General features: G+C 33.3%; 1 protein-coding gene across 6 annotated transcripts in view; it reads left to right on the forward strand.

Moving 5' to 3' along the window:
* EXOC6 (exocyst complex component 6) overlaps positions 1-27859 on the forward strand; it is a 263797-nt gene that overhangs the window by 114583 nt on the left and 121355 nt on the right. For all 6 annotated transcript variants that reach the window (XM_057506080.1, XM_036880142.2, XM_057506081.1 and 3 more), the window contains 7 exons: positions 4686-4890; positions 14113-14265; positions 15107-15175; positions 19555-19638; positions 24349-24395; positions 24511-24631; positions 26120-26191. In XM_057506080.1, coding sequence (XP_057362063.1) covers positions 4686-4890; positions 14113-14265; positions 15107-15175; positions 19555-19638; positions 24349-24395; positions 24511-24631; positions 26120-26191 — 751 coding nt within the window. The remainder of the gene's footprint in view (positions 1-4685; positions 4891-14112; positions 14266-15106; positions 15176-19554; positions 19639-24348; positions 24396-24510; positions 24632-26119; positions 26192-27859) is intronic.

Consider the following 27859-nt stretch of genomic DNA (forward strand, 5'->3'; position numbering starts at 1 on the left):
TTTTGAATTCGGTTTGCTAATATTTTATTGAGTATTTTTGCATCTACATCAGGGATATTGGTCTGTAATTTTCTTTTTTGGTGGGGTCTTTGCCTGGTTTTGGTAATAGGGTGATGTTGGCTTCAAAGAATGAGTTTGGGCGTATTCCCTCCTCTTGTATTTTTTGGAAAACTTTAAGGAGAATGGGTATTATGTCTTCTCTGTATGTCTGATAAAATTCCAAGGTAAATCCGTCTTGCCCGGGGGTTTTGTTCTTGGGTAGTTTTTTGATTACCGTTCAATTTCTTTGCTCGTAATTGGTTTGTTTAACTTTTGTGGTTCTTCCTTGGTCAGTCTTGGAAAGTTGTATTTTTCTAGGAAGTTGTCCATTTCTTCTAGGTTTTCCAGCTTGTTAGCATATAGGTTTTCATAGTAGTCTTTAATAATTCTTTGTATTTCTGTGGAGTCTGTCCTGATTTTTCCATTCTCATTTCTGATTCTGTTGATGTGTGTTGATTCTCTTTTTCTCTTAATAAGTTTGGCTAGAGGCTTATCTGTTTTGTTTATTTTGTGAAAGAACCACCTCTTAGTTTCATTGATTTTTTCTATTGTTTTATTCTCAATTTTTTTTATTTCTTCTCTGATCTTTATTATATCCCTCCTTCTGATGACTTTAGGCCTCATTTGTTCTTCTTTTTCCAGTTTCGATAATTGTGATTTTAGACTATTCAGTTGGGATTGTTCTTCGTTCTTTAAGTGTGCCTGGATTGCTCTATACTTTCCTCTTAAGACTGCTTTCACTTCATCCCACAGAAGTTGGCATTTTGTGTTGTTGTCATTTGTTTCCATATAGTCCTTGATCTCTATTTTAATTTGTTCGTTGATCCATCGATAATTTAGGAGCATGTTGTTAAGCCTCCATGTGTTTGTGAGCCTTTTTATTTTCTTTGTAGAATTTATTTCTAGTTTTATATCTTTGTGGTCTGAAAAGTTGGTTGGTAGAATTTCAATCTTTTGGAATTTACTGAGGCTCTTTTTGTGGCCTAGTATGTGGTCTATTCTGGAGAATGTTCCATGTGCACTTGAGAAGAATGTGTATCCTGTTGCTTTTGGATGTAGAGTTCTATAGATGTCTATTAGGTTCATCTGTTCTAGTGTGTTGTTCAGTGCCTCCGTGTCCTTACTTATTTTGTGTCCACTGGATCTATCCTTTGGGGTGAGTGGCATATTGAAGTCTCCTAAAATGAATGCATTGCATTTTATTTCCCCCTTTAGTTCTGTTAGTATTTGTTTCACAAATGCTGGTGCTCCTGTGTTGGGTGCATATATATTTAGAATGGTTATATCCTCTTCTTGGACTGGGCCCTTTATCATTATGTAATGTCCTTCTTTATCTCTTGTTACTTTCTTTGTTTTGAAGTCTATTTTGTCTTACACTAGTACTGCAACCCCTGTTTTCTTCTCTCTGTTGTTTTCCTGAAATATGTTTTTCCATCCCTTGACTTTTAGTCTGTGCATGTCTTTGGGTTTGAGGTGAGTTTCTTGTAAGTAGCATACAGATGTGTCTTGCTTTTTTATCCATTGTATTACTCTGTGTCTCTTGAGTGGTGCATTCAGTCCGTTTACATTTAGGGTGACTATTGAAAGATATGTACTTATTGCCATTGCAGGCTTTATATTCGTGGTTACCAAAGGTTCAAGGTTAGCTTCTTTAGTATCTTCCTGACTAACTTTACTCGCTTATTGTGCTGTTATATATACTGTCTGGAGATTCTTTTCTTCTCTCCTTTCTTATTCCTCCTCCTCCATTCTTTATATGTTTGTTGTTTTACTCTATGCTCTTTCATGTTTCCTTTAACTGCTTTTAGTTGTTTGTTAATTTTATTTTTTGCCTTTAGTTAGTATTTGGTTGGTCTGCTTTCTTTGCTGTGATTTTATTTTCTCTGGTGACATCTGTTTAGTCTTAGGAGTGCTCCCATCTAGAATAGTCCCTCTAGAACACCCTGTAGAGGTGGTTTGTGGGAGGCAAATTCCCTCAACTTTTGCTTCTCTGGGAATTGTTTAATCCCTCCTTCATATTCAAATGATAGTTGTGCTGGATACAGTATCCTTGGTTCAAAGCACTTCTGTTTCATTGCATTAAATATATCATGCCATTCTCTTCTGGCCTGTAAGGTTTCTGTTGAGAAGTCTGATGATAGCCTGATGGGTTTTCCTTTATAGATGACCTTTTTCTCTTTAGCTGCCTTTAAATCTCTGTCCTTGTCCTTGATCTTTGCCATTTTAATTATTATGTGTCTTGGTGTTGTCCTCCTTGGGTCCTTTCTCTTGGGAGTTCTGTGTGTTTCCGTGGTCTGTTCGATTACTTCCTCCCCCAGTTTGGGGAAGTTTTCAGCAATTATTTCTTCAAAGATACTTTCTATCCCTTTTTCTCTCTCTTCTTCTGCTGGTACCCCTATAATGCAGATATTGTTCCTTTTGGATTGGTCACACATTTCTCTTAATATTGTTTCATTTGTGGAGATCCTTTTATCTCTCTCTGTGTCAGCCTCTATGCGTTCCTGTTCTCTGGTTTCTATTCCATCAATGGCCTCTTGCATCTTATCCATTCTGCTTATAAATCCTTCCAGAGTTTGTTTCACTTCTGTAATCTCCTTCTGGACATCTGTAATCTCCCTCCGGGCCTCATCCCTTAGCTCTTGTATATTTCTCTGCATCTCCGTCAGCATGTTTATGATTTTTATTTTGAATTCTTTTTCAGGAAGACTGGTGATTAGGTCTGTCTCCTTCTCAGGTGTTGTCTCTGTAATCATTGTCTGCCTCAAATTTAGCGTTTTCTTGGCAATAGAAATAGTTTGCGGAGCTGGCACAAGTGAAGGCTGGAGGAACTTCCCTTCTTGTTGGTTTGTGGCCTTCCTCTCCTGGGAGTACACTGACCTCTAGTGGCTTGTGCTGGGCAGCTGCATGCAGACAGGTCTTCTGATTCTTGCCCGGCTGCTATGGAGTTTATCTCCACTGTTGCCGTGGGCATGGCCTGCCTCGGGCTGCTGCTCCGATATGGTGAAGCCGCATTGGTGGGGGAACGGTCAGGAGGCTATTTATCTCCATGAGGGTTCTCTGAGCTGCCCTGCTATCCAGCGGTTTAGGGTGCCCGGAGTTCCCTGCCGCTGGACTTAGTGTCCCAGGATGCTTCTGTCCGCCTATGGGGTCCTTGTCCCTTTAAGACTTCCAAAAAGCACTCACTTTTTTTTGTCCCTGGGGTGTTGGCTGCAGCGAGCTGCTCACAGGTCTTACTGTCCTGTTTCCCTAGTTTCCAGCACCCCACACCCGCCCTGTGTCTGCGCTCTGGTGCAGATGGCTCGGGCTGGGTGTTTAGCAGTCTGGGGCTCCTTCTCCTTCCCCGCTCCGACTCCTCTCCTTCCGCCGGGAGCTATGGTGAGGGGCGCTTGGGTCCCGCTGGGCCGCGGGTTGTATCTTACCCCCTTCGCGAGGCGCTGGGTTCTCGCAGGTGTGGATGTAGTCTGGCTGTTGTCCTGTGTCTTCTGGTCTCTCTTTTAGGAAGAGTTGTCTTTGTTGTATTTTCAAAAATATATGTGGTTTTTGGAGGAGATTTCCACTGCTCTACTCATGTCGCTGTCTTGGCTCCGACCGCTCAAATTAGTGGTATGATTTTATGGCAATTTGCAAAATATTCTCAGGGAATATAGGCTAGAAACCTTATAAATATTCTCAAATAGTTTTTTAACTTAACTGCCTTTTCAATGTACTTGCATTCTTTTTTGTTCTTTAGGTAGTGCCTTTTCTCATTTTGAACATCCAAATCAGTGGGAAAGGTTTAGAATATTACTAGATTAGTAGTCAAATATCTACCTATTCTCAAATGGATTTTGTTCTTGAATATTATTTATTATAGGAAACTGACAATTTTGGAAAGTTTCAGTCCTACTACCAGTTACCAATTATAGTATCTTAGCCAAAGTATATACTCTTTTTCTGTGTGTTTTCTCATCTATAGAATGTTAATAACAATATCTTCCATAGACATTTATGTCATAGAAGTCTAGAGAAAATTAAAATACATTTGTGAAAGTATGTCACTGTCTGTAGGGCATAGGTTGTACTTTACTAACTACTGCATACCCAGCATGTCGTATAGTGCCTTATAAGTTAAGTAGTAGGCATTCAGTAAATATTTGTTGAATTGAAAAAAAATCATTCTATCTGTGACTTTTTACTTGGTTTTCTGACATTTAATATTATTTCTAATTGCCTTACTGTAAATTATTTTTAAAACTCTTTAAAATCTATTTTATTTTCATTTCAATTAAATCTGTGATACATGCTTTTTTTGGTGGTGATGGTAGAGATATTATGAAGTCACATATCAAGCAACTAAATATAGTAAGTAAAAAATTTGGAAATATTATACATGTACATTTAATGTTTTGTGATATCTATGATGTTTGTGATGTTTTAGATTTATGTGAAATAAGGAAGTTGGATATTAGTATATGACATGAATTTTCAGCCTCTAACTTGCTCATATGGTTTATAGTTTGCACTTACTAAATGGAAATAAATATTAATTCTAGTACCTAACTATATACTTTTCAAGGGGAGTGTTGGAGTGATTAATTATGTGAACTTACTTATAAAATTAATGTAATAAGGACTTTTTATTGAATTTTCTTTTTAACTTCTTACAGGTATTATTCTGCTCTAAAAACTATGGAACAGTTAGAGAATGTGTATTTTCCTCGGGTTAGTCAATACCGGTTTTGTCAGCTAATGATAGAAAATCTTCCTAAACTCCGTGAGGATATTAAAGAAATCTCCATGTCTGATCTCAAAGACTTTTTGGAAAGCATTCGAAAACATTCTGACAAAATAGGTGAAACAGCAATGAAACAGGTGAGCTTAAAAAAGGAGAATTTTAGTTTAATGTTATATAATAATCTAGGTTCTAGAACATATCCAGAGTTCACTTTTCCTTATGTAAAATGCTTATTTTTGTTTTACCCTTTTCTTATCTTTCCTGATTCTTGTTTAGAATGGATTTCAGCAGCATTCTCTTTCAGCCTGCAATTATTTCCTAGAAGTCAGTCTAACTTAACTCACCAGCTGATCTCTTGGCAATCTTCCACATGTATGTGGTGAAAGGGTATCTCGCCACGACCCTCCTTACCCAGAATGACTCAGGAGACACGGGCCCACGCAAGAGATTTTATTATCTGAAGGAGAAAGTGGCTGCCTCAGAGGGGGGTGGGGAGAGAGAGAGAGAGAGAGGGAGCAGCAGGGAGAGCAGGAGGACAGAGAGACAGAGACAAAGAGAGACAGGGCAGCAGCATGGTGCAGAGCATTGTGCTTTTCTCACCAGCTTATGTGCTTGAGACTATAGAGCAAATGAATTACTATTTTCTTACATGTGGCATTACATTAACTTTTGCCAGCAGTCAAATTTGGTATAAAATGAGCTGAAAAGTGGCAGCCACACTGTGGCAGCAAGTGGGAGCCCTTTTATGCTGAGACTCTCAATTGTTCTCTTTTTAAGACAAATTAAAAGTATTATTTTTGAGTTAACAACTCCTAATGCTCAATAATAAAAAGACAAACAATGGGAAAAGATTTGATAGTTATAAAGTTTATATACCTACCTTCTGGGTCAAAATTTCTTCTCCAAGTATTTCCCATGAGAATGAAAACATGTCCTCATGATGCTCAAAGCAGCTTTGTTCACAATAGCCAAAAACTGGAAACAACCCAAATGGACATCACAGAGAAAATGGATACACAAATTGTGCTATTCAAAAAAGGAATGAATTCTACTGATATGTGCAACAACATGAGTCTCCCAGATATGCTGAGTTATAGAAGATGGACACAAAAAAGCACACACTGTGTGATTCCATTTATTGCAGTTCTAAAGCAGGCAAAACTAATTAAAGCGAAAAAAATCAGAGCAGTGGTTGCCTCTAGGTGGGGAGATTACCTGGAAAGAGACACAAAAGGACTTCCTGGAAAGATGGAAATATTCTGTACCATGTCAAATATTCTATACCTCTTGTCAAAACTGTACAGCTCAAATCTGCACATTTGATTGTATATAAGTCTTATCTCAATGTAAATTGTATAAAATAATTGCGGTGTGTGGAGTGAATGGGTAAAGGTATAGGTGAAACAAGAAATATATAAATATTAATTGTTGAAGATAGGTGATGATTACTTGGGAGTTCATTATATTAATCTGTAATACTTTGTTTATATAGTTGGCCCTCGAACAAAGCAGGGTTTAGGGGTGCCCCTCCATTCACAGCAAAATAGGAGTATAACTTTTGACTCTCCAGAAACTTAACTGTAATAGCCTACTGTTGAATGGAAGCTTTACTGATAACATAAACAGTTATTTAACACATATTTTGTATGTTATATGTATTATGTACTGTATTCTTACAACAGAGTAAGCTAGAGAAAAAACATTTTTTCAAATTGTCACAAATCTCCAAAATATTTTCCAATATATCATTTGAAAAAAAAAATCTTTGTATAAAAGTACACACACAGTTCAAACCCATGTTGATTAAAGGTCTGTTTTATTTGAAATTTTCAGTAATAAAAAGTTTAAAAATTATTAATAATGTAATATTCTGAGTTAGCTGTTAAAACTCCCAATAATCATGTCATAGATATACAGCAGTGTTCAACATGCTTTCTGATTCCTGTTTTTTTCCTCAAGTATTACAGACTGCTCTAGAGAAGCCTTTAAAAAAAATTCGTGGTGAGTAGCTTGCTCCTGGGGAATTGAAGTCGATGGAGCAACGAGCACCCAGAGGGATGGGGTCTCAGTGAGACTTCCCAGAGTGGGGGGCCCTGAATGCACCCAGGAGCATGACCTTCTCTCCTCCTCTTCCTCTTCCTCTCTCCAGGGCCTCCCGAAAACCTTTTATTTCATTTTATTTTTCTAAAAGAAATACGTCAGTATTAGACTGTTGTTACAATAGAGGTAATTAAGTCAGTATATGAACTTTTCCCTATTGTAACTTTTTAAAGGGTTATTTATAAATCAGATCTTCTTCCTATTGTTTCAGCTTTGCATAATTTATATTCTGTGTCAATTTGCTTTGTTTCATTGATTGTTTACTTTGAAGATGTATTGATTTTAAGAATTCTTTACCAGGATCAATTTACTTTGAACAAAAAAGTATGAAAACTTTAATAATGTAGGACTTGTACAATAATTTTTTTCAAGTTGTTTGATAGTATCTTTCCAAATTAAATCCTTGGTTGACTTGGTAAATAAACAGAAGCTACAAATTTATTACTTATCTTTTCTATGGAAGCTAGGCCTAAGTCTGTTTTTTCCTACCACTGGGATGATGGGAATGTGGTTAGTTGTGGGTGGTAACATAGAAACAGAAATGGTGTAAGTGTAGGCCAGTGGGTTAGCATTCTAACATCAGATTAGTAACCTTGGAAATATAAAGACTAACAAAATGTAAAAGAGTAAGTTTTAGAGCCACGGTTCGGGAAAAGAAGCCAGAGATTCTGAATCTAGAAACTGTGATTATCGCAAAGAACTTGTATACGTTAGGAAAGCCCCAGGAATGGAGAGCTAAGTAGAACCAAAAATTGGATATTACCTTACTGTTAAACTAGAATAACGTGTGGAATTTCATAGTTTTCCTCTAAAGTGGCTTTCTTTCTCCTCCAGTGTTACACTTCAATAAAGTAATAGGATGGACACATTTTATAATAAAATGGGAATCAGTGGAGCCACTGATCCTTCCCATAGCACCTCCCATTTCTTCTCAGGATACGAAGTTCTTCTGACTGCCTCTGAGCAGTGAGTTTTCTTTTGCATTGGAGAGTTCTTCAACATTGTGTTCTTGCCTTCGGTATCACAGTATTTTCAGTACTTTTTCTCCTAAGTCTGGGCAAGGAATTCTGTGTATTCCATGGGCATAAAAAACACATCACCTTAGTTTTTCATTATGAGGATGTAAACAGTAGTTCAAAGCTCATGTTCCATTATACATTTTAATAAAGAGTTTCATTATTAAACTTAATCTTCTCTGACCTGATTTTCATAGATCAGTTTTGGACCTTTCTGCCTGGGCTCTAGGATTTGAGGTCTATGAGAATATCCTGACTGGGAGAGAATACACTCTTCCTGGTTTACCACCATCATTTCCTTGTAAAAAGAATCAAGCTCACTATTTCTGCAACTTAAACACATACCTTTCATACAGAAGCCTTTCCTAATCATCTGTCTATAGGGAATTTTTTCTTTACAATTTTTCCTTTACGAAGTGTCTCTGATGGAATTGAGGGGTTAGTTTTCTTATGGTGGGAGCTAGAGTCCTTAAGATCTGATAAGAAAAGTTGTGTTTTGTTCTATTTTGGTATTCTTTCCAGCTGCCTTTTAATTTATTGTTTGAGCATTGGGAATCTCTCACGAACAGTTGTCACTTGGGCAGGATCACAGTTTGGTTCTGGAATCTCCTTGGCAGTGTAAGTGGAAACCTCATACTTTGCAAAGTAGCTCCCTTACTTGGGTGTGTCCTGTGCCTACTTCTATTATCTCATGTTCCATTTATGGATTTACTTGTTATATATTCAGGTGAATGTCCTGTAAGTACCCCAAACCTAACATTTCTAAAAGAAAACATTTTTTTGCTAAATCTTTCCTTATATTTTCTTTCTCAGAGAGTAGTATCTCGTATTTTCACAAGCCAGAAACTATGAAGTACTTTAGATCTTTTAGGAGTATTTATGTTCTTTATATTATTTGTTACTAAGTCCTACTTAGTAACTTCCGGTTCTGCTTTTAAGTAACTATAGATTCTTTATCCACCTCTCTATATGCCTGGACTGTTGTTATATCAAATTAATTATTCTCCTTATCTCTGTTTCTTTCTACTTTTGCTTATTGTTCTAAGATGCGGGAATGACCACTTCCTCTCTAGTGATTCCCAGTTACCTTTTTCTATGTCCAAATTACTTAGCATGAAACAAAAGCCTCATCTGTTGTTATTCCCTCTGCCTTCTGTGCTGTAGCAATATTGAGTCTCTTATAAATTTTTGAATAGATGGGTTATTTTCTCTACTTAGAATGCCTTTTGTTCTAACAAATTTCCCAGTCTGATGAATTCCTCCTTTTCCCCTCAAAAGCTGGCTTAAGCATTTCCTTGTCTCTAAAATCTGCTTGCCTGTATCTTACTCCTGCCAGTAAGAGATGGTCACCACTTTTCAGTGCATATGTCTGTTATTGTACTAGTCACACTACATTATAATTGCTTATTTTGTGTTCTTAACTAGTTTTTTAAATTAGGGATTATATCTTGGTTATTTTTGCCTTTCTTGGATCTAGCACTATGCCCAACATGAGTGGAACAAAAAATTATTTTTTTGAAGCAGTTTAGACCTGAGTTTTAGCTTCTCTGAGGAAGTAAAAGTAAAAGACAGCTTTACACTTGTAGTGTTTTTTTCTTCTCATTTTAATGTGAGATATGAACCCATTATGAGTAGTCTGATGTTTAACTAGCAGTTAAATAACTAAAATTCATAGTCTCAGTTAACATTTTCCATATTATATTCCCTGATACACATTTTAATAGCTTTCTTTTGGGGGAAACAGAAGTAAATGGTCAAATAAGTTTTGGCAACACAGGTTAAGATTTCTTTAGTTATGAATTATAAATCTTGTAGAAGGGAAATATAATATGTGATATATGTCTCACATTTGAGCATGGAACCTTCTTTTTCAAGGAATACCAATTAATACTGTATAAAATGTTAGTTTTGTACATAACACAGTATGGAAGCAATGTTTAATGATTTTATATTCTGAAAACAGAAAATCATTGACAAGACTAGTTTGGGCAGAGAGAGAGAGAAAGGTATTTTTTTTTTTCCCAGTGAGTGGTTGATGGTGGTAACAGAGGAGCAGGAATAATGATTTTCTCAAGTACAAGCTTCTGGAGGGCAGCCAGCATAAAGGTTTAGGTGAGGAGAGAGCTAGATTTCTGCAATTTGCATGATCTGATTACCTGGGAGTAAAAAAGTCTGACTAGCAGTCATGTATCCCTTATAATCTACCTTAAGAGAAGCAGTAGGTAAGATTTCTATGTGCGAACAGAACAGAGAAATTACTGTCTGACCATCAGAACAGAGGGAATGTTACATTTAATGTGCATTATGTAAAGAAATAAAAATCCTGAAATTAGAACTATGTTTTTTTTCAATCTCTGATAATGAAGTTCTGATAGTGACATTTCACTAAACTGCATAAAAAGCATTAAGAATACCTTCTTAATCTGTATAAATGTTCATTTTTGTCAGGCCAATTGTGGGATAATAGCTTCTGCATTCTTATTCTTCACAAACTATGGGCATTTTCAGTGGAAAATAAAATAAGCTTGCAACTTGATACTATAGTTCCTATATATATATATATATACTATAGTGAGGTTAGTGGACATTTCAGGGAGTTGGGATTTTGGCCAAAAAGTGAACCAGCCTTGCTCACCAACACACACACACCAGCTTAGGAAATAAATGGTCCCATATAATTTCAGGGCTTCAGAAAATAAAACTTTTTTTCTCTACAAGTAATCATTTATTATGAGGCAGTGTATTTTATGTACATTCTTGCATGTATCGTATCTTAGTTTTTTCTGGTATTTTAAAATTTATGTGTCTGGTTTTCCCTTAAAAAAGAATTAGTGGTAATTCTTTTGTAAAACTTTGACAGTGCTCCAAACCTAAACTCATTAAAATAATTGAATCACTGACTTGGTTCATTCAAAGGAAGAGGAATTTACTCTTCCATAATTGATATAAAGCTAATTCTAGGATGGGAAACAAAGTATAAGCAATGAAACTATTAGACATGGACTTTAAAATGAACATGTTCAAGGACCTACATGACAAGATTGAGAACTCTGGCAGATGATTGGAAACCATAAAATAAGCCATCTGGAAAGTCTAGAACTGAAAATATATTAACAAATTAAGAACTCAGTGTGTAGGTGGATGAGACACAGCTTAAGAGAGAATTAATGAACCAGAAGATAGGTCAGAGAAATATATCCAAATTGAAGCTTAAAGAGACATAAAGATGGCAAGTACAGGAAAAGTTTAAAGACATACAGCATAAGATGAAAAGGTTTAATGTATGTGTAACTATAGTCCCAAAGGAGAAAAAAAGAATAGGGCACAAATCATAAGGACAGACCTTGAAACCACAGATTCAAAAGTGCTATGAGCACTAAATACAAAAACCCATGCTTAGGTATATAACAGTAAAATGCTGAAAACTGAAGAAGAAAAATCTTAAAAGCATCCAGAGGGAAAAATACATTAACCTTCAAAAGAGCAGTAATAGTACCAATCAAGAGCTGACTTCTCAACAGAATCAGTGGAAGCCAAAAGACAGTTGAACTAATATATCTGAAGTGCTGATTAACCTAATCTGTCAACCTTTGATTCTATATCCAGCATCTAAAAGTTGGTTTTATCTTTTAGATATGGAGGCAAAATGAAGATATTTTTCTGATAAAAACCAAGATAATCTATTTCTAGCAGGCCTACATAAAAGAAATAGTGTTTTCAGACAAAAAGAAAATGATCCCAGTTAGAAGCCGAGAGATTCAGCAAGTTAATAGAAAGGACAGCTATTTGGGGTAAAATAACATATATGGGCTGTATAAAACAAGAACATGGGGTTTACAGATATAAAATTAACAATACAAGACAATAACCCCATATAAGTTGGAAGGGGAATTGATATGGGTTTAAAAAACCCTATTAATTATGTTGCTTACATAATTATGTAGGAGATATACCTTACATAGAAACACATGGAAAAGTTGAAAGCAAAAGGATGGAGAAGGTATATCATGCAAACATTAACCAAAAGAAATCTGGTTCATATATATTAATGTCAAAGTAGGCTTTAAGATAAGAAGTGTTAGAGAAAGAGGAACATGTGATAGTGATAAAAGATTCAATCCATCAAGAAAATCAACAATTCTAAATATTTCCATCTAATAACATAGTCTAAAAATGCATAAAGTGCATAAAGCAACAGGCAGAGAAAGACAAATCTGTATGATTCTACTTACTTGTGGAATATAAAAACAAAGAACAAAACAGCATTAGATTCATAGACACTGAGAAGTGACTAGTGGTTACCAAGGGGGAGGAGGGGGAAGTGGGGAGGGTGAGGGGGACTATTGAACTACTGTGATGTACATTTGATAATAAAAAATAAATAAATAAATACATAAAAAATTGTCAGTTAAAGGAATAGACCATTTGACAATCATAATGGGAAATTTTAATACACTCCTCTTAGTAACTCCTAGAACCATTAGACAAAATCAGTAAGGATATAGTCTTTACAAATAATGATTAACAACCTGACCTAATTAACATGTAACACTGTATCCCATGATTTCAGAATATACAATTTTTTGAAGAACATTTATCCAAATTGATTATATTCTGGTCCATAAACAAATATCAGTAAATTTCAAGTGATTGAAATAATACCGTGTAAGTTCTCTGACCACACAAACTATTCTGGATATCAGTTAAGTTTCAGGTAAACAGAAAATCCCTGTATGTTTGCAAATGAAGAAATAAAGTTCCAGATAACCCATAGGTCAAAGAAGAAACTCAGTTGAAACCAGAAAATATTTTGAATTGCAGTATAATGAAAATATGACATAGCAAAATTTGTAGGATGCAAGAAAAGTGTTTAAGGGAAATTTATAGCCTTAAGTTTATAAATGAGGAAAGAAAGGCTGAAATCAGTTATTTAAGTATCCATCTCAAGAAGTTAGAGGAACAATAGCAAATTAAATTTTTAAAAAACGTAGAAGGACATGACACAAAAGCAAAAGCAACAAAAACAGGAACAAGTAGGATTACATTAAATTAAAAAGCTTCTGCACATCAAAGGAAACAGCAGTGAAAAGGCAACCCACAGAAGCGAAGAAAATATTTGCGAAGTATATATGGGATTAGGGGTTAATCTTCGAAGTATGTAAGGAACTCATACGACTCAATAGCAAAAAACCTTAATCACTTTATTTAAAAATGGGCTAAAGACTTGAATAGATATTTCTCCAAAGCAAACATACAAATGGCTAGCAGGTATATGAAAAAATGCTCACCATCACTAGCCATCAGGGAAATGCAAATCAAAATCACAATGGGTATCACCTCCCACCTCTCGGAATAGCTATTATCAAAAATGAAAACACAAGTGTTGGCAAGGATGTGGAGAAGTTGGAACCCTTGTGTACTGTTCATGGGAATGCAAAATGCTGTAGCTGATATAGATGGAGTATGAAGGTTCCTCAAAAAGTTAAAAATAGAACTATGATATGATCCAGCAATCCCCCTTCCGGATATTTATCTAAAAGAATTGAAATCAGAATCTCAAAGAGGTGTTAGCACTCTTATGTTCATTGCAGCATTTTCACAACCAAGATGCAGAAACAACCTAAATGTCCATTGACAGATGAATGGATTAAGAAAATGTGGTATGTACATATAATGGTATACAGTTCAGCCTTTAGAAAGGAAATTACGAGGTATCTAAAATAAATTTGTAGAATCAAACAGTGGGATAGTGGTTGCCAAGGGTTGGGGGAGGGGGAACTGGGGAGCTAACTAGTCAACAGGCATAAAGTTTCAGTTAAGCAAGATGAATAAGCTTTAGAGGCCTGCTGTACAATATTGTACTTAAAATCAAGAACAATGTGATATATATTATTAATGTATGTACACATAAAATTTGTTAAGAGTGTGGATCTTAAGTGTGCTTACCACAATAAAATAAAATTAAAAAAATAAAGTGGGAGGAAATTATCAAAATAAGAATAAAAATCAATATAATAGAAAACAAAATACAATAGGGAGAATTAACAAAGCTGGATGTTGGTTCTTAGTTTTTTCAAATAAAATTGGTAACAAAGAAGAGTGGGCAAAAATCTTGAATGAAAAATGAGACATCTCTTAATCCTACACCTACAGACATTAAAATGATAAAAGAAATAGGAACAAATTCTTGAAACAGTTTTGACCATAATATATATAGAAATCATTTTTCTTCTCCCAAAATAGGCACAACAGCAGAAAACCTTCAGTGTCACTCTGCAGAAGCAAAATAATGTAAAACTTTGGAAGAATATGTATATAAATGGTAGAATTCCAGAAGAAAGGAATGAAACTATATTGAAACATGCATTTGAGGAAGATGACGAGAACGAAGAGGAGGTGATGGGAATGCCTGCCTGCCTGTGTGCCTACCTCCCTTCCTACATTCCTTTCATGAATTTTTTTTCTTTTCAGTTATAATTTACATCTGTGGGACTTTCAGTCTCCCTATGTGCAAATTGAATTTATGTAGATCAGATTATGGTGAGCTATCTGAAATATTAGACTGCATAGTTGATACATAAATAGCATATATTGTAGATTGTATTTGTAATCCATAGTTAGTAGCACCTAGGTGTTCTACCATAATTAGTAGTAAAAGTGTAAATCTTAGGGTTTTTTTTGTAGTGATCACTCATTTTGATTATCTGTGGTAAACATTTTAATTTCATAATGGCTTACCTTACCATGTAGACTAAATTCCGGATGGCTACCCTTTTTTTTTTTTTAATTGGTACTGTGATACTATGAAATAATTCTAATATGATTAAAGTTAAGTTTATTTCTTAAAAAAACTTAAGTCTGGAAACCTTGAAATTATCCTTAAATATTTACTTTCTTTCATCTTCTATATCCAAATTTGTTCCTAGTCCTATTGCCTCTTTTATTCTTTCCATGAAGTCTTTTTCATTGAGCTTACTTTTTATCTTTTCCTTTGAACTCCTGATGAATTTAGTTAATACTTGAAGGAACCTAGTTATTCCCAACTGTTTATAAGTTTGCCTTCTCAAACAAGATTTTAAATTGTTTTTCTAAGGACATAGTTGGGGCATAGTAAGCTTTTTTTAGTCAGTAAATGTTTTAACATGAAGACCATGAATCTCCTTGTCTATCTTGTACATTATCCAACAGTGGATAGTAGGTTGACCTATAATTTTTTAAAAATGGTTGTATTTTTCAGGTCTTAACTGTTCAGGAGCTTGTTGATTTTTCCCCTGTTTACCACTGTTTGCATATTTATTCTGTTTTGGTAAGTATCTTTTATGTATGTGTAAGTGTACATATGTAAATATTTGTAATATTAAAAAGACATTAGGCATTTTAGACCTGCTTTTCTAAAGGCCAACCATAAGCTCAGTGAGCTGTAATTTGTGAAATATCTACTGAGTGTAGTATCAGTAATAGTCTGACTGTAATAGTCTGCTTTAAGGTGATATACCACTTCATGTACCTAAGAACCTTGTAATATTGTACTTGGATTTTTCCTTTCTTGACTCTGTGCTTTTGTATCAGTTACTTGTATTTATCTATCTATCTATCTATCTATCTATCTATCTATCTATCTATCTATCTATCTATCTATCTGTCTTTCTATCTATCTATCTATCTATCTATCTATCTATCTATCTATTTTAAACATTGAAGATGTGGTATTTATTACTAGTTGGCCAGGAATGCAGCAAGATTGAGTTTTTTTTCTTTTGGTATCATTAATATACAATTACATGAGCAACATTGTGGTTACTAGATTTCCCCCATTAAGTCCCCACCACATACCCCATTACAGTCACTGTCCATCAGCTTAGTAAGATGCTATAGAATCACTACCTGTCTTTTCTGTGCTATACTGCTAAATATGTACTTTTAAATATGTTACTTCTACATTGCTAAATATGTACTTTTAAATATGTTACTTCTACATTTGTTTGCTCCACCACGTTTTCATTTTTGATTAAAAAATTATCTTTTTAAAAAAAATGATAGCATTATTGTGGTATAATTCATATACCAGAAAATTTATCCTTGTAAATTATACAATTCAGTGGCTTTAGCATATTCACAAGGATGTGCAACCATTACAACTAATTCCAGAATATTTCATTACCACAAAAAGAAACGCCTTATCCATTAGTAGTCACTCCTCATTCTCCCCTCCCCCTAGTCCCTGAAAAACCACTAATTTATGTTCTATCTCTATGGCTTTGCCTATTTTGGTTATTTCATATAAATGGAATCATACTATATATATGTGCTCTTTTGTGTCTACTTTCTTTCACATTGGTAGAAGTTTACATTATTGATTGAGATCTTTAATGTAGACATTTGCAGCTACAAATTTCCTTCTAACCACTGCTTTGGCTTCACTGTATGAGTTTTGATATACTGTGTTTTTGTTTCCATTCATCTCAAAATATTTTCTAATGTCTTGCGATTTCTTCTTTAACCCATTGTGTGTTTAAGAGTGTGTCATTTAATTTCCTTGTTTGTGAATTTCCCAAAAGTTCTTTTGTTATTGATTCGAAATTTAATCCCACTGTGGTCAGAGATCATACTTTGTTTAAATGTACTGAAGCTTGTTTTATGGCCTAATATGTGGTTGATCCTGGAGAATGTTCCATGTACACTTGAGAAGAATATGTATCTGGCTGTTGGCTATTCTGTACACATCTGTTAGGTTTAGTTGATTTATAGTGTTGTTCAGATCTTTTGTTGTTTTGTTGATCTTCTGCCTATTCTGTTATTGAAAGTAGAAATATTGAAACCTCCAACTATCACTGTTGAATTATCTGTTCTTCCTCTAGTTCTGCCAGTTTTTGCTTCATATATTATGAGGCTCTGTGGATATATGTTTATAATTGTTAGGTCTTCATGACAGATTGACCTTTTTTCACTATAAAATTTTTTGGCTTAAAATCTATTTTAGATGTTATTAATATAGCCACTCTTTTTGTTCTTGTTGACATGGTATGTTTTTCCTGTCCTTTTTCAACCTGTGTTAGAATCTAAAGTGTTCCTCTGATAGGATAGCATATAGATGAATCTAGCTTTTTAAAATCCAGTCTGCCAATCTCTGCCTTTTGCGTGGAGTCTTTAGTTCATTTATATTTAATGTAATTACTGAATAAAGTAGGATTTAATAAACCATTTGTTTCAATGTCTTTTGTCTTGTTTCTTTATTCCTCCATTACTGCCTTTTGCATTACTTTCTTGTGTACCATTTTAATTCCCCTGCCATTTCAATATATATATAGTATATTTTACATACAAAATACTAAATATGTGTGTATATATATATATATATATAAATTTTATTTACTTATTCCCCAAAATTAAACATCAAATTTTATGTATGTCCATGTTTTTACTCAAGGCATATGGAATTTATCACACTTCTCTCTTTATAAATAACTTAGAATTTTACCTATATATTACATTGCATTATTATAAATTAAGTAATGAGAAACAGCATAAGTAATGAGAAACTGATTTATTACCTATTTTTTAAGGTACATGAGTGGATAAAATATTCACATTGAGTTTAAATATTCTTAATCTTGACTGTTTTGTAATCCTATAATTTATTTCTCAGAGGTTTTCATAATATTCTACAAAAACATGTTAACGTATTTATTTGAATTGAAAAAGGAATTTAGACTTTTTCTGAGAAATATCAAATACAATTTGACTTACTAATTTGACTGTGAGGACTGGCTTGCTAGTTGGTGTTTAGGTTTTAGCGTGGGCATTTTTTATAAATTAAATGAACTAAGTCTGCAGCTCAGAATTTTAACCAAAAAGTATATTGTTAATTTGAAAAACAGAAAGACCCCTATTTATCCTATTACTCATTTCTAATAAAAATTTACTTTTGGTTTATTAATAATTTAAGTTTGCAATCTACTTAGGTTGTTTTGATTAGTTGTGTACTAATTAAAATGGCAATTCAAACCAGAAAAAAAAAAGCCCTTAATATCTAAAGCCTTATGGTCTCATAAATAAAATAAAAATATACTGTATCATCAAATATAACATTAGAAAAAGTCATGTTAAATTAGAAACATTATGTAAGTAGTAAACTGGAAATGTGAGTTAAAAAAGAAAAAGGAAAAATATAAACTTTCTAACTTATGAAAGAGTTTGCTCATATGTTTTGTAAAAATTAATGATGGTAAGTATCCATTAGACATGTTTAAATGAGGTTATAATGGTTTTATTTATAATATACTTGAAATTATATCATTTGCATCTATCTATTTAAACTCATAGTGAAAAAAATTTAGTTACCAAAATAAAACTGTGTTAGGGGACCATAGTTTTTTGTTTTTTGTTTTTAATTTGAGTGCAAAAATATTGGGAAAACTGCCTTAGGGGATACCAAGATAAAAATATTCTGTGCATTGTGAGTTCACTTTTGATGGCATTAAGAAATCGTCTTTTTGGTGGCTCCTTAAGTATTAAAGAAAAATAACAAACTTTTTTTCAGTGAAGATATGAGTTTTGATGTTTTTGTTTCCTATTCCTTTTTTATTGGATTCTCTTTGGAGCCTTGAGTAGGCGAATGACTACCCAGCCTTTTCTTCTCACTCTGGATGGATTCTCCTTTAATCAGAGAGGAAGACAGAGGAGATGGATATATAGTCATTTCTTCACTTGTTCAGTCATTCATTCATTCAGCAAGGATTTATTGAGTACATTGCATGTACCGACCACTGTGCTAAGTGATCAGGATACAGTGGGGAACTAGAGGAACAGGACCATGATCTAATAGACTTAGAGTCAAGTAGAAAAGATGCATCTCTGTTGTTCAGTATGGTAACCACTAGCTATATGTGGCTATTTAAATTTAGTTAAAATTAAACAAAATTAAAATTCACTGTTTCAGTCCTTTTAGCCACATTTCAAATATTTAGTAGCCACATGTGTTAGTGGCTACCATATTAGACAGTGCAGATATAGTAGAAAACTTCCATCATTACAGAAAGTACTATTGGACAGTGGTAAGATAGACCAATAATTAGGAAATCACAGCACAGGGTGTTAAGTGCTGTGATATGAATGCACAGATTGTTATGGGATAGCAGACAATAACAAGCTTTAGGAAGTTGAGGAAGGCTTTCTGAAGGAAGTAACATATATGGCGAGTCCTGAGCGGTGAATAAAAGTCATACAGGGAAAGAGAACTGAAAAGCATATTTCAGGAGTAGCTTGCACAAAAGCCTGGAAGTGAAAAGAAAAAGGTATATTGAATATCCTGAGGTGAGGCTGGAGAGGGGAGAAAGTGCTGTCAGGTAGGGCCTGGGACACCACATTCAGAAATTGAGGCTCAACTGATAATTTCTTTATTTAGTTTCCCTCACTGATAGCCCAATCTTGGTTTGGTCAGTCAAAAATCTATAAAGCCTAGGTGATAACTTGGGCAGCTGTCAAATTGTTTGAACTTACCTTTAGTCTTCCTAATTGTCACACCAAAGTTAGTATCTTGAACTGTAATGCCAAAAACTTGTTCTTGACATTCAATATGAAATACTGTTCAGCATTTACATTTCATTTATTAGAAAATTTAGAATGATTCTTTGGAGGAAAGTAGTATATATGTGTGTGTTTCATTAATTTGCTGGTTTATTTTAGGGTGATGAGGAAACATTTGAAAATTATTACCGAAAACAAAGAAAGAAACAAGCAAGACTGGTATTGCAACCCCAGTCAAATATGGTAAGTATGTGAAAATTTTGAACTGGTTGTGTTGTCACTTTTTATCCATACCTTACCTGCTTTAATTTCTGCAGAGCATGCTCAATGTTCATTCAACTACAAATATTTATTGAATACCTACATTTTCAATAATTGTTTTGGGTCCTAAGGGTACAGCAGTGAACAAACAGATAAGTCCCTTCTCTCATGAGCTTTCATTCTGTTAAGGAAGACAGACAATAAATACATTAAGTAAGCAGTGAGTAGATAAAAAGATAAACAAGTAAATACATAGTATCAGGGAATGATAATTAGTTTCTGACAATATGATGGGCTATGTACCTCAATTAATTGTCCCACTGAAAGAACAACTAAAGATGCTGGATAAAACATTTTTTAAAACTTAAATCCTTTTTAAATACACTGATGATCTGGTAGAAAGTATAGTAAGGATAAAAACTAAGTGAAATGGAGCTCTTCTATATGTTGGTTATGATGATAGTTATGTGACTATATATTTCTGTGAAGATATGTAGAAACTGCATAAAAAAGTGAATTTTATTGTATGTAACTCACACCTCAATATATCTGACTATAAACAAAACAGGAAAATCTAAACGAAGGTAGAAATCCAGGTAAGTTTAATGAAACACAGAATGTAGCTTTTATCCTAGGGGAATCTGCTGAGTGGGAAAGCATAAATGTTGAGGACATGGAGGGCTAAGCCAAGAGTCACCCAAAGTAGGTGCTAAGATATTGTCTCCCTTGTAAGGCTGAGACTTCAAAGAATTATAGCCCCATTATTAGGATGACCTAGAGATAAAAACCATCTAACCAAATCTCTTTTCCTTCTGCCAAATACTGTAATGAAATTGCCTGTCTCAAATATTGATGCTCAGTGAACAAAGAAAAAATAAATCTCTGAGAATTCATAAGAGGCAGTTTCTCACATGTGTTTGTAATCCAAATTCATTCTACTTGGATGTCAAAAAAAATCTCTAGCTGGAAATTTAATTTGAAGTGGTTTCACACTGATACTGCCTTTAGATGCCTCACTGAAGCCAATGCAGATCTTCTCTGAACCTTCATAGTAGAGGTAAAAAATTTCCATACTTGAAGTTTCAAGGGAAATTAATAAAAAATAATTACCAAACAAGTGAGAATCATTAGAAATATTGACCACAGAAATAAATTCTAAAAGACTTCCAATATTTGAATTATTAGTCATAGAATATAAAATAATACTGTTTAATATATTTAAAAAAATAAAAGGCAAGCTTGCTGATATAAACATAGGGAAAAGGAAACTATAAAGAATGACAAAAATGTGAAGAAGTCTATTTGAATACCCAGAAATTAAAGATATATTAATCAAACTTAAAAATTTTATGAACAGATTTAACAGTTGATGAATTCTCTCAGTTGATCTGACAAAGTTATCTAGAAAGCATAACAGATCACAGAAAGACAAAAGGGTAAAAATCCAGAAGACAGACAGGGGGGAAACAGAGAGAAGGTCTAATACATATTTAGTTAGATTTTCAAAAAGAGGATAGAATACATGGGACAGAGAAGTATGAGACATAATGACTGAGAATTTTCCAATGATGGATGAGAAATAGAAATCTACAGAGTCAAACCCAAGGAATCCCAAGTAGGCTAAATAAAAAGAAATACACTCTTACAGATCTTACAATGAAACTGCAGAACACCAAAGATAAAGAAGAAATCAAGGACCTGATAAATATTATCATCTAACTTGATCTAATTAACATTTATTGAATCCTCCATGCAAAACAGCAGAATATACATGCTTTTCAAATACACATGGAGAGTTCACCAAGATAGATCATATTTTGGGCTATGAAATAAATCTCATCAAATATAAGACTTGAAATGATACAAAGTATATCTTCTGACCACAGAGAATTCAATTATCCATATGCAGATAAATGAATATTGTCTCTTACCTCATTCAGCAATTCAAGGAATGGATCATGGACCTAAATATAAAGCTAAATTGTAAAACTTTTAGGAAAAACAAAGATTAAAAAAAAACCTCTGTGACCTTGGCTTAGGCAATATTTTCTTAGGTGAGATAGCTAAAATATGAGCCATAAAAGAAAGAAATTGATAATTGAATATCAAAATGAAAAACTTCTACTCTTCAAAAGGCATAACCAAGGAAATGAAAAAACAAGACAGAGACCAGGGATATAATATTTGCAAAACTTGTGTCTAACAAAGGGCTTTTATCCAGAACATATAAAGAACTTATATAACTAAATAATTAAAGATAGACTAATGAACAAAAGAACCAAATTGATATTTTGCCAGAGATATACAGATGACAAATAAGCACATGAAAAGATGTTCAATATCATTTTTCATCAGGGAAATGCAAATTAAAACCACAATGAGATACCTACTAGAATGGCTAAAATTAGAAAGATTGACAATAGCAAGTGCTGATAAGGATGTGGAGCAACTCAAACTCTTGTACACTTCTAGTGGATATAAAAATTATACTGCCACTTTGGAAAATAGTTTGGGAATTTGTTATAATGTTAAGCATATGCTTACATACAGCCCAGCAGTCCCACTCCTAGATTTTAATTCAAAAGAAATGATAATGTATCTTCCCACAATTGCTGATATGTGAATGTTTATAGTAGCTTTTTTCATAAATGCTGAAAGCTGGAAACATCTCAGATGTCTATGAGCTTGTGAATAAAGTGTCATCCATCCATATAATGGAATACTACTCAGCAGTATAACAGAAACTGATACATACAGTGACATGGATGATTCTCAAAAGCATTATTCTAAGTGAAAAAAATCCAGATACCACAAAGTTATATGAAGTGTGATATATATTATATGACATTTTTGGAAAGGGAAAACTATGGGACAGAATGGGATTGGTGTCTAAGGGGTAGGGTTAGGAAGAGAGATTCACTACAAAGGGGCTGAGGGAACTTTTTTATGAGATGGAAATGTTCTTTATCTTAATTTTGGTGATGGTTACACATCTAAATTGTCAGAAGAACTCATTGCACTCTACATGTCAAAAGGGTTCATTTTAGTGTATATCTGATAAACTTGGCTTTAAAAACAGAGATAAAGGGAAGACCTTAAAAATACCCAAAGAGGAGAGATTATTTTCAAATAAACAAGACAATGGAATATTTTCAATGCTGAAGGAAAGTAACTGTCAACCTAGGAGTCTATATCCAGAGGAACAACGGTAAACAAACATTTTCGGACAAAGAAAAGAGTTTGCTACCAAGGCACCCTTACTAAGGAAATTCTAAAGGACCTACTTCAGGCAAAAGGAAAGTGATACCAAAAGAAGATACTAGATGCTAGAAAGAATGAATAGAAAAGAAAGTGTGTATATGTGGGTAAATTTATGTTGACTATAGAAAGTAATAATAAAATACAGACTTTAAATAAAAAACAACATAGAATTAAAATAAGCAACAATAACATAAGCATTAGAATGAGATGGAAGTTGATGATGTGAAACTATTCTATAATTTCTGACTTGTCTAGAAGAAGAGTTAGAATATTGATTAGTTTGATTACTTAAATATGTATAATGTAATTTCTGGAGTAACACTAAAAGAGTATATGCTTTCATATAACACAAAAAGGCTAGAATGATAAAAAATAAAATAATCATATCTTAGAGTGGATTAAAAAGAGTTAATTATACCTGTAAGCACTTGGTAACATTGCCTCAAAGTATTTGTAGCGAAATTGCCCACAAGTGCAAGGATTAATTTTGAAAAATCCGTAAGTATGGTGGGGTTTTAGTGTCTTATATCTGATAAACCAAATAGACAGAATATCAGTAATAATACAGAATATCCTTAATAGGCTTGATCTAATGGTCTATATCGAGTTCTGTTTCAACTTTAGAGATATACTCTTTTCAAGCATATATGGAACATTATCAAATGTTATTATATACTATGTTAAAAAATCAAGTATCAAGAAATATCAAACATCTGGTGTCATGAAGACTACATTCTCTGATCATAGTATTTTTAAGCTAAACAGTAAAAGACAATCCTCCCTCCCAATTTGAAAAAGCCCAGATGTTCAAAAATTTTGATCACATTTATGAAATAAGCAAAATACTACATTTGAACTTAATTAAAATAATGAAATATTTCATGTAATAAGCTTTTGAAATTCAATAAATTCAAATGATGAAATATTGTATGCTTTTTGTTAAAATTATAAACAATAGGCAAGTGTAGACTATTTTTAAGGAATTTGACTTTTATTATGAATAGATGAAAAGTTATTGGTAGTTTTAGCAGAATATATAATGATCTGAGTACTATTTGAGAGGTAATATTTTGGCAGCCATCTGGGGAATAATGTAGAGAGAAAGCCTGAAAGCTGGGGAGATGAGGTAGAAGAGCGATGTAATAGACCAAGTGAGAGATGATGGTGGCTTGAACTAACCTGCTGAGAAGGGGATTCTGAAATCATATTTAACTTTTTAACTTGTTTATTATGTCTCCTTTTGAATGCAAGTTCCATGAGGGTAAGGACATCTTGTTTTTTCACTAGTGTATCCCTGGTACCTTAAAAATGTATGTAGTATATAGTAGACTCTCAATAAATATTTGTTAATAAATGTTGAAATGACTTGGAACTTACTTTTATGTTACTGGTATTTATTGGTTTCAATTGATTTTTATTTTTCATTTAAAGCATGAAACAGTTGATGGCTATAGAAGATATTTCACTCAGATTGTAGGGTATGTATCTAAGAACTATTGTTTTTATATTATGTTAAATGTCAGAACTAATTATTTTCTGTTTGGGTTTAGATTTTGTTTTAATACCTATTATGTTGGTAATTACTGTTTTTAGGTTCTTTGTGGTGGAAGATCACATTTTACATGTGACCCAAGGATTAGTAACCAGGGCATACACTGATGAACTTTGGAACATGGCCCTCTCAAAGATAATTGCTGTCCTTAGAGCTCATTCAGTAAGTCAGACAATTTATGTTACTAAATTTTTAATTTATTTACTTCAAGAGCTTCTGAAAATGCATAAAGTCAAAAGAAAACTGTACTTCCATCACTCTGCATTTTTTCGGTAATTTCTCAGATTTGGAAGTAGTAATGTCAGGCTTTTGTTTGTCTAGCAATGTTGGGCTCTGATTTTGCAACTGACTGGGGCGTCGTCCCAAGACACTTTTAGTCCAGCATTACAGAAAATGAAGAATTAAGCTGGTCTCATTGGTCTCAACCGACCTCTTCATTAGATCACTGAAAAGCATTGAAGAGTTTTTAATTATCATTCCAAATTATTTGTTTCCAAAATAAACTCCACCATTAAAACTCAATAAAACTTGTTCTTCGATGTTTATAATTTGTTTACAATAATAGTTTCAAATTTCTTAAATATATGCATTTGTCAAAATTTGTACTCATTTGAAATAATGGACCTTTATGTAATGAGAGGTGTTTTTATGAATGAAAGTAAATGATCAACTATTTTCATAATATGTATTTTATGCAAATAAATATTTTAGTGTTTTAAAGACTATTGAAATTAGTAATTGCTCAATGTAGACTTTTTCTTAAGACAATTTTTGTTGTTTACCTTCCCTAAATTCTCCCCATACTTAAAATTTTGTAATCCATTATTTATAATTTTATGGTTGAGAATAGAGATTGAAAATACTTTGAAGGAAGATTATTAGGTTATATGATATTTAGATTATAAATACACTACATTTTTATTTATCAGGAATACAGATTCTTGATACACTATTTGTCCAATGAACTACAACTTTTTCTGACACATTAATAAAGAATAATATGTTTTATGATGGTATAGTCTATGTAAAAGACTACTCTATGTAAAATTACAGTATACTTCCTTTAAGTCCATGGCATCAAATATAAAGTCATAGTATGTTAAATGCAACATATCACACTCAAAATCTTATTAAATGCCATAAAGGGGACAGAAGGAATTACACTGTTTCTTTGAAATTTTCTTTTGGTGTATTACTACAAAAATACTTAAATTGTCATTCTTATATTGGAAAAGGTAATGTGTTTCTTTTATAAGAGAATAAACAAGTAATTGAAAAGTAAAAATACATGGTCTATATGTAAACCATTTTTGCAGTTTAAAGTAACTAGTTCCTTAAAATCTAAAGACTTTGAAATATAGTCATCATTGCTTTGACCAAAGTTCAGTATGTGCAAATTTCAGGAAAATTTCTTTTCATAGACTACAGATGCTTTAAATATAGCATGTGTTGATCTTTCCCTAAGAAATTTTACTGATGAAAAGAAGCCACTTGTGGATCTAATGACCAAGATTTTAAATTTAGTGTAAGTCTTTCAGATTAAAGGAAAGCAATTCAAGTTTTATTTCTTAGTTTTTAACCAAATGACTCTTTTTTGTTTGTTTGTATTTCTACTGCTGTACCCACCCAACTCCCTCTTTACCCCCCAAGTCATATTGCACTGATCCTGATCTTATTCTGGAGCTGAAGAATCTCATTGTAATATTTGCTGATACTTTGCAGGTGGGTGATAATCTAATATTCAATTAATGTTGTTTTGAGCATTTAAAGATAAACAAAATATAGACCATGTTCATTTATTTTATTGTGGATTAATGGTAGTAAATTAGTAGTAACCAAATGTTTACTTATGTATTGGTATTCCCCTATTTTCCAGAACTTTTCAATATCACTTTCTTCCTATAAAGCCTGGACAGTGGTTAGGGAATAGTACCATTTTTAAAAAATATTGGTATTTAGTTAGAATAGATAAAGTATTTTTGTAGTTAAAAAAAGGTACATGGTGTAGTGGAAAAAACCCTGAGCTAGAAATTAGAAGATAGAAGTTCTGCCTTAGGACAATGAGCATGGGCTCTGGGAGTATACAGATCCTGAGTCTATGTGCCACCTCTGCTGCAAATTGTGCATCTATAAGTTTTCTAAACTTTAGATCCTAATTGGTGAAAATCAGTTCATTACTAGTTTTCAGAATTGTTTTGGATTTTAAATGTGATATAAGCCTGGAAACATTGTGTGAAAGCTGTACCATTCAATTTCTTCCTGATTTTAGATGTGCTATGACTGAGGAAATCACTTCTTTATGCCATGGCTTTTTCTTTTTAAAAATAGAATTCAAACTGAATTACCTCAAAATTCAGTATGTTTGTGATTGTCAACATCAAACTTCTAAGCTTGCCCCCTCACCTCTTTGATAGCAGATAATAAAGAATTGGTTGCATTTTATCTTCACCTTTAAATTTATAAGATTTTTATGTTGGAATAATGTTTCATGAAATGTAAGCTAGAATTTTTTGAAATGTGATAATAGATGTGACGTAAAAGAGTTCTGTGGTCAAAAAACATTTGGGAAATGCTAAGTGAAATAAAACAGATTACTACATTAAAGCCTTTTTCAGAGCAAATTTATACAATACATTTCCAAAAAGAAAATGATTATGCAACATTTTCCCAATATGTTTGACCTCATAGTCTTACCCCCGCCCCCCTAGCATCTCTTAGATCTAGAGCTTCATATTAATATGCTTTGGAAAATGTTAAACTACTTGCTTCATCACAAGAGTCTTTCCATCCTACAATAATAGTTGTCTAGTTTATTCCTAAACCTAAGAAGATCCCACAGACTCCTTTAGTAAATTATCTTATTGCCTAATGCATATATTTACTAATTTGAATGCCTTATACTGCAACACCAAATTAAGGTGGGTTTTTTTGTTTTTGTAAGTTTTATGACAAATGTTTTTGTAATACTGATCTCTCTGCAAGAAAACTTTTGGTAAGTTTTATTGGAACCTGCCTTCATTTTTTAGGCCTACCTCTAAGTTCCTTGGGGAGTTTTGCTATCCTTAATGACCTTAAAGCAGAGCTACTCCAAGTATGGTCTGGGGACCACTGGTCTGCATGCTGTTACTAGTCTGCAAATTGTATTTTATGGATCCATAACAAAAAGGAACTTCTATCAGAATGTAAATCAGTTATACCACTAAGTACAAAATTTAGCTCAATTGGCATTTTTTTGGTAATAAGATTTTCTCGGTATAGGTAGCAGCATCAATTTATATTCTGGTGTAAGCTTCTTATCTCTTTGAAACTAACAAACTGTTCTTGGACTGGCATTTTGAGTACAACTTAAATCTAGAGTATTTGGTGTGTGTAGGATACTGGATTCTCTCC

This window comes from Manis pentadactyla, chromosome 8 (genome assembly GCF_030020395.1).
Source record: "Manis pentadactyla isolate mManPen7 chromosome 8, mManPen7.hap1, whole genome shotgun sequence".
In the NCBI taxonomy this organism is placed as follows: domain Eukaryota; kingdom Metazoa; phylum Chordata; class Mammalia; order Pholidota; family Manidae; genus Manis; species Manis pentadactyla.